This window comes from Bipolaris sorokiniana (genome assembly GCF_000338995.1).
Source record: "Bipolaris sorokiniana ND90Pr unplaced genomic scaffold COCSAscaffold_2, whole genome shotgun sequence".
In the NCBI taxonomy this organism is placed as follows: Eukaryota; Fungi; Ascomycota; class Dothideomycetes; order Pleosporales; family Pleosporaceae; genus Bipolaris; species Bipolaris sorokiniana.
Genome location: NW_006911896.1, coordinates 339,808 through 355,195, shown reverse-complemented (window position 1 = coordinate 355,195; position 15,388 = coordinate 339,808). Strand labels below are relative to the sequence as shown.

The window sequence follows — 15,388 nt, the reverse complement described above, 5'->3', positions numbered from 1 at the left end:
TTAGCATTCCGCCCTTAAGAGTTGCAGCTACCCCTCTTGAACCCCACTTGGGGAGGTTTCGGCCGCATGTACCCATTGACATCATACTTCTAACACCCCTCTTGTCAAACGCACCCAAACTACCATAGCTTCAGACTTTTTTTTCTTCTTCTTTTGCAGTTTTCAAACGATGTCGCTCAAAGTACTGTCTGAATCCGACGTCCGCACACTTCTTTTGCAATTGACTAAGCAGAACATACTGGACTTGCAGCAAAGCCTGGCAGATGCACTGCATCACTATTCAACAAGTACCGAAGAAGAAAGTGACAATGGGTGCTGCGAGAGTTACCAGTCTGCCGGGACGACCCTGAGAAGCAAGGAGGGAGGAATAATGACGGTTACGCCGGCTAGTAGGTATGTTTGGTATTCCTTTTGTTCTTTTTGAGTTTACGCATGGAAATGGTGTACCTGTTGCTGATACATACGATATAGCAACGATGGCCTTGGAGTCAAGATTACAACACATCTGAGCGATAGTATCAAAGCCTCAAGATTGTCTGACACTGAGTCGATAACTTCTTCCCTGGGTTCACTCACAATATCTCAGAATTCTACTGCATCAACCAAGAGTTTGGACACCACGACATCGCCTCGTCACTTGCTGTCGCTTGCATCCTCTTCTACGCAACATGGCAGTCTTACTCTATTCGACAACTCTGGCAAGCTGCGCGCTCTTCTCAACACTTCTGAAGTGACGGCTTTTCGCACTGCACTCGCAAGTACCATGCTCTTTAAGAAACGGCGCAACGTACATGACGTGGTTGTCTTTGGAGCCGGGCGACAAGCTTACTGGCATATTCGCCTCGCCCTCTTACTCCGAGGCGAAGACATCCATCATCTAAACATCATCAACCGCGATTTCGAGCGCGTGCATCAACTACTTGAGACGCTGTATAATCCACACGAAGCGCCCAAAGCATTCAATCCAGATCCGCAGCATATTCCCGCGTACAGACAGACAGCTCCATCGCAGACTGAAGCCCTTCACAGGCCAAAGATACAAATCCTGACCCCTTCGCATGGCGAGTACACTCGCTACCTACACGATACACTTCGCTCCAGCAGCTGCATTTTCCTCTGCACGCCATCCGTAACACCGCTCTTCCCAGCAGCCATCTTGACTAACCCCGAAGGCCGGAAAAAAGGCCGTTACATAGCAGCCATTGGCTCCGTTTCCCCCTCAATGATAGAACTGCACCCAGACGTTGTGCGGCAGAATGTCGCACCTGAGCATGGCCATCGACATTTTCACAAGCACGCCCCGCAGGGCGGCGCAATTGTGGTAGACAGCGTGGACAGGTGTCTGAAAGAAGCCGGTGAAGTCGTGCAAGCTGGTCTGGGCCCTGAGCAAGTTGTTGAAATCGGAGAGCTGGTCATGTTGAAGCGGGATGCAGAGAGGAGGCGTATGGAGTGTATGGCCACTAAGAAGATGGAGGATGAGGGCCTTGACGTGGGTGGTGTCGAGCTGGGCGAGTGCGAGGGGGCTAAGAAGAAGAGACGGAGTGGGAGTGGAAAAGAGAAAGACAAACACCACGAGAGCGAGGACAAGGCACACAAAAGCCTGATAGAGTGGTTAGTCAAGGGTAACGTAATATACAAAAGCGTAGGACTGGGCTTGATGGATGTCGTGGTCGGCGGCGAGCTGGTCAATTTGGCGAATGCACGAAACATCGGTACCAGGATTGACAACTTTTAGAATGAGTTGCCTCGACCGTACCCAGGCATAGGACTATCCACAGAACACTCTTGTGAGTGCAGCTAACTCCAACGGAAGCGGCAAGCCCGACAAATGTATCAGTACCTGATATGCAAGAATTTAGCCGACAACATCACATCACATGATTAGTGTAGAATTGGCGTGCGTTATCAAATCGATTCCAGTCAATGTAGTCGTTAGCGACTTCTTTTAACCCTCCTAAACTCCGTTGGTATTGTGAACCGCATACATGCAGAGATAAGAGACACGCCATAAAGTCATCATGAACCCTTCCAAACACCTCAAGACACATTTAGATCTTGATGGCGTTCTCAACAGCCTTCCTGCGCTTCTCCATGCGAGCGTTGGCCTTGGCACCCATGATACCACCACCCCAGTGACGGGAGGCCTCCTTGTGGTGTGACTCGAGGTAACCGTCGTTGACAGCGGTAACGAGCTTCTGGAGCTCGTTCTTGTCCTCGGAGCGGACCTCGGTCAGGGCCAGGACGGCGGCAGTCTTCTGGTGAACAACCGTACCGAGACGGGCCTTGCCCTTGACGATGACGTATGGGACACCCATCTTGCGGCAGAGAGCTGGCAGGAAGATGACGAGCTCAATGGGGTCAACATCGTTGGCGATGAGGACAAGGGAAGCCTTCTTGTTCTCAATGAGGCCGACAACGTGGTTCAGACCGTACTTGGCGACGTAGGGCTTCTTGGAAACATCCTCCTTCTTCTTGCCCTCGGCAACGGCGGTAGCCTCCTTGGTGAGCCTCTCCTTCTTCTCGGCCTTGGTCTCGGGGCGGTACTTGTTGAGGAGCTTGAAGGATTGGGTGGCGCTGAATGTGGGGGTTAGTTATCAAAGACGAAAAATGACAGTGGGTAACATACAGGTTACGGTCGGCAACGTGCTGGAACTGAGCGATGCTGGATCAAAGTCAGACTTGGCCATTGCACAACGTTTTTTGTGGGAGACGAACGAAGGAGGAACCTTCAGGCGCATATTGAGGATCTTCTTCTGGCGCTGAAGGCGGACGTAGGCTGGCCAGCGGACCATGCGGCCGAGGTTGCGCTGGGGCTGGATATCCTGGCCGATGCCATAGTTGCGGGGCCTCTTCTCGATGAGAGGGTTCTATCTTGGTTAGCTGAAAAGTCTGATTGAGGACTAAACGTGCGCAATTGAATTGGGTTTGGTGGTTGGAAGGTAGAGAGGACGAATAGAAAAGCTTGGGCTCAGCAGCACAGGCAGTATTTGATACGGATGGAGAGAGGGGGAACTCACCTTCTGCTTCTTCGCCGCAGCCGACTTGGAGCTGGCCTGGGGGAAAGCCGCAGGCTTCTTACCGCTTCCTTTTGGTGGCATTTTCTGTCATAGAGAACAAACCATTAGCGAATGTTCACGCATTTTCGGTTTGAATCTCGTAAGAGCGAGAAGGCCTTGCGGCCGTTCTACAACTCTAGCCATCCTCACGCCTCGTACTCATGCATATGCAAAGAGATGCGGCGGAAATGCTAACGAGCATTCATTGTGTGGAAGTGCGCTTACGTTGTGTGTTGGCGGCGGTCGACGAAATTGACGTTGGCGAAATTGGGCTTGACGAAGAAATCGAGAGCGGGCGCAGAAGTCGCTCCTACCGAAATCCACGCGAAGCGAGTGGGCGCGGAGGTGGAACAACGTTTGGCCGACACTAACGCTCTGCCCAATCGGAGTGCGGCAAGTTCCTCTACCACAACACCCCGAATCGCAACATGAAGAGCGTATCAGAGTCTCCTGGACAACGCTCAACTAGTCGCCTAGTTTCGTTGTTTTGTCTGTGGAAGTCAATTCTCCTCACACTTGCAGCCTTCTGTCCAGGCCCTGGATACGACACATCTGGGCTCATACTGCTGGATACAAGCGTGCAGCGTCACGACCATTTCAATGTCTCTACACGCTTTGAGCGATTTGTACTCAATCTGCTTCGATGGGACGCTTTGTACTTTGTAAAGTCAGCCGATCGTGGACTGATTCATGAACAAGCATGGGCTTTCAGCGGGGTGTACTCGCGTCTCCTAGGCATAACGGGTCGATGTGAGTAAGAAGCGTCTACTGTTTCCGGACGAGTGCTGATTGCCAGCAGCCGTGAGTGGAAGCGTAGCGCCTCCGCTTCACTACTACGTGCTGGCTGGTATCATTGTTTCCAACGCTTGCCACCTCATTTCTGTGCTAGTGTTGCATCGTCTCCTGACTCTGATTCTGGAACCGCAACGACAAAAAACGATTCCCTTTGTGGCAGCCATTCTGCATGTTTTAACACCTGCATCTCTATTCATGTGTGCGCCATATGCAGAGGCGGTTTTCTCTCTCCTAAATTTTACGGGCATGCTTCTATACGCCCAATCCAGGGCCATAGCTAGAAGCACAACTTTTTCGATTCAAGAAGACATCCAAAAGGTTGGTGCTGGTCTCTTTTTCGCTGCCGCGACCCTTATGAGGAGCAATGGCTTGCTCAGTGGCACTATACTATTATACGATGTCGTGAGATATCTTTTTGCCCTCACGTCTACCCAGCGAAGCATTCATGACGTAAGGAGGATCCTTGTCACTTGTATTTCGGGTGGCTTGATAGCCATAGCCTTTATCGGGCCGCAGTACCTTGCGTATGCAGAGTTCTGCAATGGAGAGAGTGGCGCTGGAATCCGACCATGGTGCGAGAAACGCCTCCCAAGCATCTACTCGTGGGTACAAAGCCATTACTGGTAAGTGGCCTCCATGAGATGCTTACTGTTCTAACCCCTCTTCAGGAATGTGGGACTTTTCCGGTACTGGACTGTATCGAATTTGCCCCTGTTTACGCTAGCAGCACCGACTCTATGGCTTCTGTTTACCTCCAGTGTTACCCTTCTCCGCAGCTGCGGTGGGGACCTGTTGTGTACAACCCCTGTCTCTGGGATCAGGGTTACGCAGGATGCAGGTTCTGCCATATGCAAGCTACCTGAATTGGCACTCCCACAATTATTCCTGGCTATCTCGGCTGTCACAACTTTTCACGTTCAGATTGTCAATCGCATTGCCTCGGGCTATCCTGTTTGGTACCTGATGGTTGCGACATGGGTGGTAGACTTGCAGGTGACATCTTCCATGAAGAACGGTTCGTCGAGGGCGCAATGGTTCGTCCGCGGTATGATTGTTTACTCACTAGTTCAGGGGGTACTTTATGCGAATTTTCTCCCGCCAGCATAGGTTTTTAGATTAATGGCCTTGTTTAGTAAAACACAGGATCTATCGAACTCAATCACAGTATTTTTTTGATAAATTAATGAATCATAATGCAGCCATATGCAGCTTTGAAAGTTCTGTTGGTTGATCAAAATGGTCTTGGGTTAAGGTTTCACCCAGCAAGATGAGCAAGATCAACATGCTGGGTCATTGAGCATGCAGTCCAGGTGTGACGGGATTAATTTATTGTCCCTGTCCTCCATACCGGATGTTGATAGATGAGTACCAGGACTCGATGAACGAAGATGTAACATGGCTTCGTAAACACGGTCGCGCAGACATTGGTGGCATTCAAAGCGTGTAATCTGACTGTTGAGCGGTCAACTCCCCGCGTTTGGTGTGACATACTATGCTGCTATCTAGTACGCCCATTCCAAGCCATATTTCTAGTACCGTCAAGACTCTGAACTAATGTGACTTGGGCTACCAAAGGAGTGTTAGCTGGTATGTGGAATCCCAGTGCTATGGTTCTGGGTTTCCCACCAGGCCCAGTGCTGCTATGTATCTTTGCAAAGGCAGGTGGAGACGGCACCCTACAGCAAACGTCTCGTATCACAGCTCGAAGCGAACAGTTGTCAGCAACACGACCTTGATGCTAAGTATTGCACGAGCCTGGCTTCTGTGTAACAACTCATGCACATCATCTTACTCTAGGATTTGTTAAGACATGAGTTCCCCTATCAGTGGCTGTGACGTGCCATGGATGCCGCATTTAGCAGTGGCATCAGCTTGTCTCTGTTTACTGTAGAATGTACGCCTGGCAATATACTTAGTACCTGCATAATCTGTAGGAGCCAAGTGCCTGGTGACGCCTTAGTTGACAGCCTAATCTCTAACTAAGCAAGAATACTACGTGGCGCCGTGGCTATAGGCTAGTCGGCTTGCAGCGCCGTTGCCTATGACCAGCGCCCGACCGCCACTGGCGACACTGGAGCAGTACACTAATGCCTGAGTTCGACATGTGTCGCTCGAGGAGAAGACATCTCGGCTGAGACTTGCAAGAAGGCGTTACTGGCACCGGACCAGCGCCAGAGAGTGGAGCAAGATTGGTATGTTTGGACTGATGAGGGTAAGATTTCAATAGTAGTATTTCAGGTACGAGTCCTAAAGTACAAGGGGACAAATGTATAAATTCTGCTCTACTGCTTGACAATCGTGGTTGGGCACGCAGCATTGACTGTGAGATATCTACAATCGCAATTGCCACCAGTGCCAAGATGAAGTTGTCTACCTTTGCTACCCTCTTTGCTCTTTCGACGGCTTTAGCAGCCGTGCTGGAACCCAGACAACAGTGCTCCTCGTCGGACGCTTGTTACAGTGCCGTCTTTGGCGATGGCAGCTTCTCACGCGTCGTTCAGGCAGTGGAGGACTGTGAAGACTTCCTTACTACCAGCGTGATTTGGCACCCCATGTACGTGAACGTACCTCTTGGAGATGTCTACTTGGAGCTCAGACTGATCATGTTTACTGCAGTATCACTCTTACGGTTCTCAGTCAGACCGTCTCAACGGCGACTTCACCATGCCCTCCCACTGTGCCCATGACACCGAGTGAGGCACTGCCCCAGTCGACAGTGTCGCAGGGCAAACGACTTGTGATGCGCCAGGCTCTCCCTACAGATTTCTCCACCACAACCGTGTTTGGGCCGCGGCCTTCGTATGTCACACAGGCTTGTGCCTCTGGGGCCTACTCATCTGCCTGCTTGTGTGCAAATATTACTACCGCTTTGGTATCGTATCTTGGAACAGTAAGTAAGCTTGTAGATGTGGAGGGAGACTGGAAAGAAAGAGAGAGTGTGTGTAATGCTAAATCATTGCTAGGTTGTGACGAATACGGCCACGACTACGATTACTTCTTTTGTGACCACTAGGGCGTCTTGCTCGGGTGTCTCTGTGTCGTCTACATCGTCTACTTTGGCTTCGTCATCTTTGACGTTGTCTAGTAGCAGCGCGGTGTCGAGTGTGGCTTCTTCTAGCAGCACAAGCAGCTCATTATCTAGTTTGGCTTCGTCTTCTTTGTCACAATCTAGTAGCAGCGCCAGCAGCGCATTATCGAGTTCAACGATGTCCTCAACTGGGTCAAGCAGTGCATCTGTTAGTAGCACACTCAGCACCTTGTCTAGTTCAGACACGCCTTCGACTGAAAGCAGTAGCTCGTTGGTTAGCACATCAGCTAGCGCGACAAGCAACTTTAGTAGCTCGAGTGTTACGATAACGGGATCAAGCTCATCGCCTACAAGTCTGAGCAGTCTATCTAGCACTGGAAGCGAAGTTGGTCCGTCAACTACGGCGAGTAGCTCAGTGAGTAGCTCAGCAAGCAGCTTGAATGGCACGTCGTCAGGTACAAGTGTGACAGCTACTAGCAGTGCATCAGTATCAACGGATAGCTTGTCTAGTAGCTTGAGTGGGTCGTCTTCAGCCACGAGTGTGGTGTCCAGCACTGGCTCATCAGCATCTCCCAGCACTTCGTCCAGCAGTTCGAATGGGACAAGCGTGGCTCCGACCAGCAGCCCCTCGGCAACGTCGAGCAGCTCATCGGTTGTCCCGAGTAGTGTATCTAGCACTTCGAGCAGTCCATCCGCTACTTCTGAGAGCTCTTTGGTGTCTTCGAGTAGCCCGTCTTCATCGTCGGTTGTAGCTACAAGTTCATCGGACAATATTACGTCATCAGCAACTGCTTCTATCAGCAGCAGTGCGACTTCCTCTCAACTATCAAGCAGTAGTTCATTTTTGGATTCGGCTAGTAGTACCTCAGGCTCGTCGACGGTTAGTAGTGCGTCAGTTAGTTTGAGTATCAGCAGCAGTGTGCCATCGTCGTCTCTTGCCTCATCCGTATCCAGTACGTCAGCGGCATCTTCAACGACAGTCACGTCAACAAGCGCGTCGACAAGCAGCGCAACGCCTAGCGGGCAACCGTGTGAGGGGCTTGGAGTGGAGCGGTGCGAGGGTATGTGCCGCGACACGACGTCGGATGCACTGAACTGCGGGCGGTGCGGCAATGCGTGCACAAGTGGGCGGCAATGCATCAACGGCGTATGTGCATCTCGGCCCTGCGACTCGACCTGCAACTTTGACCGACTGTGCGGGCCAGGCAGCGGGGGGTCGACACGGTGCATTTGCGCGACGACGATTGAGGGCAACGGAGTATGTTTTGACAAGAACCGGTACAGCTGCGGCGATGTCAACCTTGTCAGGTGCCAGAGAAGCGTGTTCGGGCCAGAGGGGTGCCCGATTGGGACGGTGTGTGTAAGGGACGTGTGCAATTGTGGCGCTGTGCCGGCAGCAGGCATTTGTGTGTCTACAAGTGGATGTGGAGATTCGGGGACGAATGTCTTGGGCAGTCTGGTCAGGATTGGGGAGATGGAGAGGCGCAGGAGGGCGGCGAGGGGCATGGGAGGGTGAGGCATGGAGGAGGAGGACGAAGAGGGGAGATGGCGAGTGTGTGGTAGTGGTGAGTGTTGGTGGGGGTACACGGGGTTTGTTAGTTGCTTGTTGCATGCATAGCATAGTTACAGACATAAATGGAAGATGAATATAAGTAATATGTGCACACAGATATATAGACAACCGATGCAGGCAGGCATCAGGCTGCACAAGCGGGATCGCGTGCCGACTAGCGACAAAGAAGGCATTTTGTTGTTGTTTTTATTATCATTTGTTGTCGACGGGAATCGAAGTGAGTGGCCGAGGCATGAATTTGCACGTCGATAAGAGTTAGTGGAATGACGGTGGCATGCATGGGCGTTTGCTCCACGGGCGGCCAGGGCGGCCAGGACATGCTCTCCGCGTTAGCGTGGCGTTGCTGGGACGATTGCCCGCAATGTTTATCCACCAACTCGGCAGGGCATAGCCGGCCCATGCAGCCAGTGCGACCACAACCACATCCACACCCGCCAACACCACCACCACCACCATCATTTGTCGGCCATGTCTGCCTTTCTGCTGCCCTAGACCTGTTCACCCCGTTTCAAGTCCCCCCTCCCCTTCCCCTCCTTTTCTTGCCTTCTTCTTCTTCGTCTTCTTCTTGCCTGGAGCCTGACCTCAAGGCCGCGCCGGACATGGCTGCTGCTACCACCACTTCCGCCGCGGGTGCTGCTGCCGCACAATCACCAGCACCAACAACAACGGGCCATCGCCGTAATCGCTCCGCGGTCCTGAGATCCTTTATATCATCCAGGGGCCACAGGCGCTCGCCCACAGAAGGCTCTGCCATCCCATACACACCAGTGTCCGCTTCGCCGCCCTTCCTGCCCGCCCCCAGCCTCCAGCCACCACTGCTCCCGCCAGACCACCCTCACAGCGCCAACCTGTCATCACCCCGCAAGTCCAACGACGCCCGCTCCACAGGCACCAAGAAGAGCCTGCACAAAAAGTCGCTCAGCTCTGTGTCGCTGCGCTCACTGGCAAAGCGCGCCGACGACAAGCCCAAGGAAAAGAAGTCGTCCGACTTGAGGCGGTCGCAGGACGAGCCAGAAAAATCCCCCCGCCCCAAGTCGTCCACCAACCTAGCCGCCATGTTTAGCAAGGCCAAATCCCGAGACCGCTCCCCCACTAAGGAATCGAGAGACAAAGAAAACACTGAGCCGTCCCGCGCCGCATACGCGCCGCCGCCCCCTCCTACTCCCATCTGGGCAGAGTTCAGCTCTCAGTCTGCCATGCCCACTGCCGCCAATGCCCCTCTGGACAACCGCCCCCGCACCAGCATCGAGGGAGGCCTTGGCCGATTCCCCCCAGCCGACTACTCGCCCTCCAAGCAGCGCAACTTCTTCGAGTACGGCCAGCCTGCGGTGCGACCCCCCGCCACCAAACAGCGGCCCAAGTCCATGTTTGCCGCCAGCTCGTCTACCACCTCTCTGCTCCTCGACACCTTCTCCCGCAAGAGGAGCAACGAGCGCATGCCCCTGTCCGATACACAGGGCAATGAAGGCCGCTTCAGAGACCCGTCTCCCAGCAAAAGCAAGTCCACGAGGCCAGCACTTGGTAGAGCTAGTACCGACAGCGGCAGCAAGGACTTCAGTGTCAAGCCCATGGCACCGCCCCCGCCCCCAGCCTCACCAAAGAAACAAAACAGAGTCATGGCCGCCGTCGCTGCCTTCAACGGCAAGGCTAAGCAGGCCGACGGTCCCCCAACCCCCACCGTCAAGCACGACCCCAAGGTTGTCGATGCCGAATTTGAAGAGGTTCTCGTAAGTCTTGTTGCTTCCTCGACCTGCTCGCGTGCTCACCCCTGTAGGAATCGCGAAATATCCCTACCCACCAACGTGCGCAGATGAGAACATTGAAACTCGAAGTCAAGGCCGACTTTGTGCGCATGCACAAGCTCGACACTCCTCAAACGTCGCGCAATTCGTCTGGCACCGTTTCCGCTGGCGAGACCACCAAGCCGGCAGCACAAAAGACGTCCAAGTCGCGGCACGGATCTCCTGTGGATGACGTTGACTCTGACGCACAAGCAGACCCGTCTGGCTATTCGACCAAGCGCGAGCGTCCAAGGAGCAGGACATTTACCTTCAACAGAAATGATTCACCGACCAAGAAGCAGAAAGGCGACTTGGGTGAGCGCAAGACGTCTGCCAAGACTGCTACCATCCCAAAGTCTCCCTCTATGCGGTCCTTGAGGTCTAATCATTCAGAACGTTCCGTGTCCAACGGTGCCAAGTCCGTCAAAGCTGACGAGTTTATTGCTTACTTGAAAAAGACGCCAAAACCCCAAAATGTCGAGGTTGGCAAACTGCACAAACTTCGCCTGCTCATTCGCAACGAGACAGTTGACTGGGTTGACAACTTCATCCAGGACGGTGGTATGACTGAGCTCGTGGGCCTCCTCCATCGCATCATGGAGATTGAATGGCGCGAGGATCACGAAGATACCTTGCTCCACGAACTGCTTCGCTGCCTCAAAGGACTTTGCACCACTGCGACGGCCCTAAAGCAACTCAGAGAAATCTCCTCCACACTCTACCCAGCTCTGCTTGCCATGCTTTTTGATGAGGAGCACAAAGGCCCGAGTGAGTTTACTACGCGTGAGCTCATCATCGAGATCATTTTTGCACATCTCTCCATGGCTCCAGAGGCCGAACTGGGAACTCGTGCTGCCGAACTGATGAAGTACCTCAAGGATCCTGTAAAGGAGAAGGAGACATCGACAGTCCCCTTCATTCTTCAAATGCATCAACCGCGTCCATACCAAGTTTGGTGCAAAGAGCTTTCCAATGTCACCAAAGAGGTTTTCTGGATATTCATTCACCATTTGAACGTGGTTCCAGTCCCACCAAGACCAACAGAGGGCAGATCTTATGCCAAGACCCACTTCCCAGGCCAGCGAGCTATTGTGCCAGCAGCGCCCTATGTCGGTGGTGTAGAATGGGACGCTACCAATTACCTCGCGACTCACATTGACCTCCTTAACGGTATCATCGCCTCCATACCCACCCGCTCTGCTCGCAACCAATTCCGCCAGGAGCTCAAGGTCTCTGGCTTCGAAAAGGTCATGGGCCACCTCCGCGCTTGCAACCCCAAGTACTATGGCGCAGTCCATGACAGCGTCAAAGTATGGATCGGGGCTGCCCTCGAGGATGACTGGGACGTCAAGACTGTGCGCATGGGTGCCAGCGAAAGCAAGACCAGTGTTAGTCCTCTCAAACAGAGTCCCAAGAAGAAGGTTGAGGCCCCACCTCAACTCCAGGCACCCCCCAAAATGGACATTGGCCTTGGTCTCGGACTAGGTTTTGATAGGGAAATTTCCATTGGTCACTCGAAGAAGGTCGTTGACGACGACTGGATCTGATGTGTTTGATTAGTACTTGACGTTGAAAACGTTTGTATTCGATTGTGCTGACATCGCGCAATCACTTCCTGGCCATGTTCGGTCTTGGATAAAACGATCGGCATATCTTGTCCAAGTTGGTGGTACAGCAACAGTTACGACACCTTTGAGCCCAACGGCGTCAGAATCATAACCAGCCAAGGCACAACAAAACATTATGGGCGCACATTTATTACGGAATCTTTGTTGGTTTCTCTTTTCCTATGGACTTTGCATCGGCGCCATGGAGCTTTCTACTCACTCGCCTCATCTCAACATCTGCATTCCTTCTCAAGGCGTTGTTCCCTCGTTCTCCCCGGCCCCTCCCTGCTTACTTTGGACCTGGAGCAACAAACGTCTCCATTTACGACTTCTCTCTCTCTCTCTGTGTGTGTACCTCTTCATCTCAATGTCTCTCTCTATCCATCACCTGTTAGCAATGAAAAACACGACCTTGACGACCCGAGACGGCTGGTGTTTTTTATTTTATTTACCCTTTTTCCCGGGCCTTTTTTTTTATTTTTATTTTTCTCAATGTACCTTTTTGTGTCTTGTTTTCATTCGTAATAGGATGAGCAAAGGGGATAGGGTAAATAAATTCTGTACTACACGAGATGAATTTGAAAGCAATTGAACGCTACAGTGGAGTGCCATTACGTGCTTACGTACTTGTCCTTGGTTTTCAACGAGCCATGCCCCTTGGACGCTTTGACTAGTGATTGTCCAAGTGGACATGTGTTGAATATCAGTATAGTACGAATGAAAAGAGCAAATTAACAAACACTATTAGGTTTCTACGGGTACCCAATGGAAGGCGTAAAAGTAAAATAAAGAGATAATCCAAGTAGGATATCATGACGGGTATCTATTTAATCAGAGTTATTTACGCCTAGTTATGCCTTATTTATTTTTTGCAAACGCTAAACCCCCCTCTTTACATAAAAAAAAATCAGACAGGAAACCCAAAGACCTAGTATAGTACAAAAAGCCTACCCTGCATTACCCATGCCGCTAAAGATTGGACGGTGACAACGCGGGGGAAGGGAAGGGGGAAAAAAGAAAAGAAAAGAAAAAAAGGCAAGCGACTAAAAAAGGCATCCAGACCCCAAAGACAATCACGCCTTTTTCTTGCCTTTCCTCCTCGCCTTGTTCTTCCCACCAGACTCGGCCACCTCAACACTGGCACCTTCGACCTCGCCCTCTTCCAACCCCAACACCGCGTTGCCCTCCATTTCCCTCAGCTTCTCCTGCCCACTAATGAAAAAACTCAAGTCGCGATTCTGCTCCTCGAGATCGGCCTTTTGCGCTTCCAGCTCGCTAACGTGCTGTTCGGCCTCTTGCGCTTTGAGCTCTAGATGCTTGATGCGCTGCATGAGCGATTCGTTGACAATCTGCTCTTCTTTATACTGCTTGGTCAGTTTGCGAGCGAGGTCGGATGCCTGTGCTGCTTTTTGGGCGTTACGGGCGGATTCCTTGGTCAGTGAGGCAATGGTGGCGGTTGCTTCGTGGTGCTCTGTAGAGAGCTGGTCGAGCTTTTGGGATAAAGCGGCCACGCTGCGAGTTGCTTCGTCGGCCGAAGTGGCGGCTTTGGCGGCCTTGTCTACGGCACGCTCTAGTTGCTCTTCAAAGTATGCGCGTTGCGATTCGAGCTGTGAAGTCAGGAGATAGGCGTACTCCATGCCCATGTTGTCCAGCTTCTCGCGCGGGACCGTGTCGTTGGCGTAGCCCGTCATACCGGGCGCGCTGAACGACTGATTTGAAGCTGGCATATCCACAAGTTTGCCATCGGATTTGTTTTGTATGAGACGATGAACATATCCGTCGCCTGCATAGTCCCAGACATGTTGCGTCACTACGTCCATGGCATATGTATGGCTTGTAGCCTCGTAATGTGCGAATGCATGCGCCGAATCATAGCGGCCACATCCTATGTTACCGCAGATGAGACAGATCCAGAGGTTCTGCGTAGATCCGCAAACACTACATTCGTTGTCTGGACTGTCACCATCAGCGCTGTGGTGTGAGGTAAAAGCGTCGTTTTGTGTATATCGACAGACTGGACAGCCTGAGCCTCGCCATTTCTCAAGACAGGCACAATGAAAGACGTGCTGACAGAGTATCGTGAGCAGGCCCGTCGTTTCGTCCATCCTTTCCAAACAGACAGGACATGTCGGCAGCTCTACTAGAGCCGGTGTAGGCGGAGCGTGTGGCTTTGCAGTGAGTGATGATGTTATTGATGGGCCATCGACTGGCGAGGAGACAGTAGTCGCTGGCGGAAGAGGGGCTGTGGGCTGCTTTGTTGCAGCGGGCGCGAAGGGATCGTTCGTCAGGTCCGGGTACGAAGTCGGGTCACAGTTTGAGTCGCCATTTTGGAAGTTGATCGACTTGACAAAGACGACATGACAGTATTCCGGCTGGGTCTGGTTAGCAACTACAATGATATGAATTCGCCCGGTTGTTGTCATGATCTCACCTCCATGCTGTTGAAAGGCTTGCCGTCCCACTCTTTCCTCCACTCTCGCGCCCTCTTAACCTCGCGAAATTTCATGAGCACCATGTACTTGTTGGCTCTGCTTGTCCTAATGAGTCTGAAATGCGAGACATGCTCCCTCGTCTGCTCACCCATGAAGCCCAAAAAGTCCGACGGTGTCATGTATGAAGGGACTGCCAGTATGCACAGCGTTGTGCAGTCTTCCTCATTGAAGGCCTTTTCCCCCCGGTCCACCTCATCGTACAAGCCTGGTGTCTCTTGCCCATCCCGATACAGATGCACGACTCCCCAGCCAACTTCTGTATCCTTCAGATCAGAGGGTATGAATTTACCCTTTGTCGCTAAACCGCCAGTATTGGGCGCATGCGAAGGGTGCTTGAGGGACTTTGCGCGAGACGGGGCGAGCTCAGTGTCATCGGTCTGGTTCATGTCGATGCTGAGAATGGAGATGGTATCGAAGCGCCAGTCCCTGTGTGCAAAGCTCTGCGTCCGTCGGTGCGCAGGCCTCTTTGGGGGTTTGATGATAGGCACGGGGCTGTCGTGGTGGTCTGAGAAAGATGGCCGGGTGCGTTGGCTGAGTCGGCGAGAAGTAGCCCGTTGCTCACGAGAGGTGGAGGGTCCGCTGTGTGTGCGCGACGAAGGCGATGATGGCAAAGGAAAAGAGCCCCAGGAAGCCCTTTGATGCACCGGGAGCTCAGAGTGGAAAATGTCAGTCTGTGGTGGTGGGGTAAACGTCTTGTCCGGCGATGAGCGCGAGGGGTAAAGCTCGAAGGTAAGGTGAAAGAAATAGGTCGGCATCACAGTCCTTTAACTGAAGTCTGCATTTCAGACGAGCTGTCACAGCGAATAGTTGACGCGATTTTGCAGTGGCTTGACACGCGGCTGGATTATTTGCGACTTGAGCTACATGTATGAAAATGAGTATGTACAGATGCATGTATATATAAATGGTTGCAGTTGCGGCGCGTCATCCCGCTCGGACTAAAAGTAGCGTGCCGACCATCGGCATTAAGTACCCCACGCCCTCCGTTTCTTTAGGGTAGATGGATACCCCCCACAAGCAGTACAAGGCACAGGGAATTGATAATTAAACTGATGT

The 15,388-nt window shown here is 52.4% G+C and overlaps 7 protein-coding genes across 7 annotated transcripts; 4 read left to right on the top strand and 3 right to left on the bottom strand.

Moving 5' to 3' along the window:
* Positions 1-169: 169 nt before the first annotated feature.
* COCSADRAFT_22488 (uncharacterized protein) lies at positions 170-1,735 on the top strand (the record flags this gene model as incomplete). Its single annotated transcript, XM_007697168.1, has 2 exons — positions 170-393; positions 472-1,735. The coding sequence occupies 2 exons, from the start codon at positions 170-172 to the stop codon at positions 1,733-1,735; spliced, it is 1,488 nt and encodes a 495-aa protein (XP_007695358.1).
* A 156-nt stretch (positions 1,736-1,891) lies between these two features.
* On the bottom strand, positions 1,892-3,178 carry COCSADRAFT_267593 (uncharacterized protein). The gene is made up of 4 exons (XM_007697540.1): positions 3,018-3,178; positions 2,716-2,867; positions 2,627-2,662; positions 1,892-2,574 (listed from the first exon to the last, which is right to left on the bottom strand). The coding sequence occupies exons 1-4, from the start codon at positions 3,096-3,098 to the stop codon at positions 2,049-2,051; spliced, it is 795 nt and encodes a 264-aa protein (XP_007695730.1). The 5' UTR covers positions 3,099-3,178; the 3' UTR covers positions 1,892-2,048.
* A 300-nt stretch (positions 3,179-3,478) lies between these two features.
* On the top strand, positions 3,479-5,050 carry COCSADRAFT_177911 (glycosyltransferase family 76 protein). Its single transcript, XM_007697539.1, has 3 exons — positions 3,479-3,806; positions 3,856-4,474; positions 4,520-5,050. Exons 1-3 carry the CDS (start codon positions 3,485-3,487, stop codon positions 4,956-4,958), a joined length of 1,380 nt encoding a protein of 459 aa, XP_007695729.1. The 5' UTR covers positions 3,479-3,484; the 3' UTR covers positions 4,959-5,050.
* Positions 5,051-6,810: 1,760 nt separating this feature from the next.
* COCSADRAFT_156464 (uncharacterized protein) lies at positions 6,811-8,385 on the bottom strand (the record flags this gene model as incomplete). Its single annotated transcript, XM_007697538.1, has 2 exons — positions 6,811-7,695; positions 7,744-8,385. 2 exons carry the CDS (start codon positions 8,383-8,385, stop codon positions 6,811-6,813), a joined length of 1,527 nt encoding a protein of 508 aa, XP_007695728.1.
* Positions 8,386-9,051: 666 nt separating this feature from the next.
* COCSADRAFT_80865 (uncharacterized protein) lies at positions 9,052-11,780 on the top strand (the record flags this gene model as incomplete). The annotated part of the gene is made up of 2 exons (XM_007697537.1): positions 9,052-10,179; positions 10,227-11,780. The coding sequence occupies 2 exons, from the start codon at positions 9,052-9,054 to the stop codon at positions 11,778-11,780; spliced, it is 2,682 nt and encodes an 893-aa protein (XP_007695727.1).
* A 69-nt stretch (positions 11,781-11,849) lies between these two features.
* COCSADRAFT_32956 (uncharacterized protein) lies at positions 11,850-12,309 on the top strand. Its single transcript, XM_007697229.1, has one exon. It carries the CDS (start codon positions 12,023-12,025, stop codon positions 12,233-12,235), a length of 213 nt encoding a protein of 70 aa, XP_007695419.1. The 5' UTR covers positions 11,850-12,022; the 3' UTR covers positions 12,236-12,309.
* Positions 12,310-12,645: 336 nt separating this feature from the next.
* COCSADRAFT_133180 (uncharacterized protein) lies at positions 12,646-15,124 on the bottom strand. The gene is made up of 2 exons (XM_007697536.1): positions 14,272-15,124; positions 12,646-14,212 (listed from the first exon to the last, which is right to left on the bottom strand). Exons 1-2 carry the CDS (start codon positions 15,085-15,087, stop codon positions 12,914-12,916), a joined length of 2,115 nt encoding a protein of 704 aa, XP_007695726.1. The 5' UTR covers positions 15,088-15,124; the 3' UTR covers positions 12,646-12,913.
* Positions 15,125-15,388: the final 264 nt, after the last annotated feature.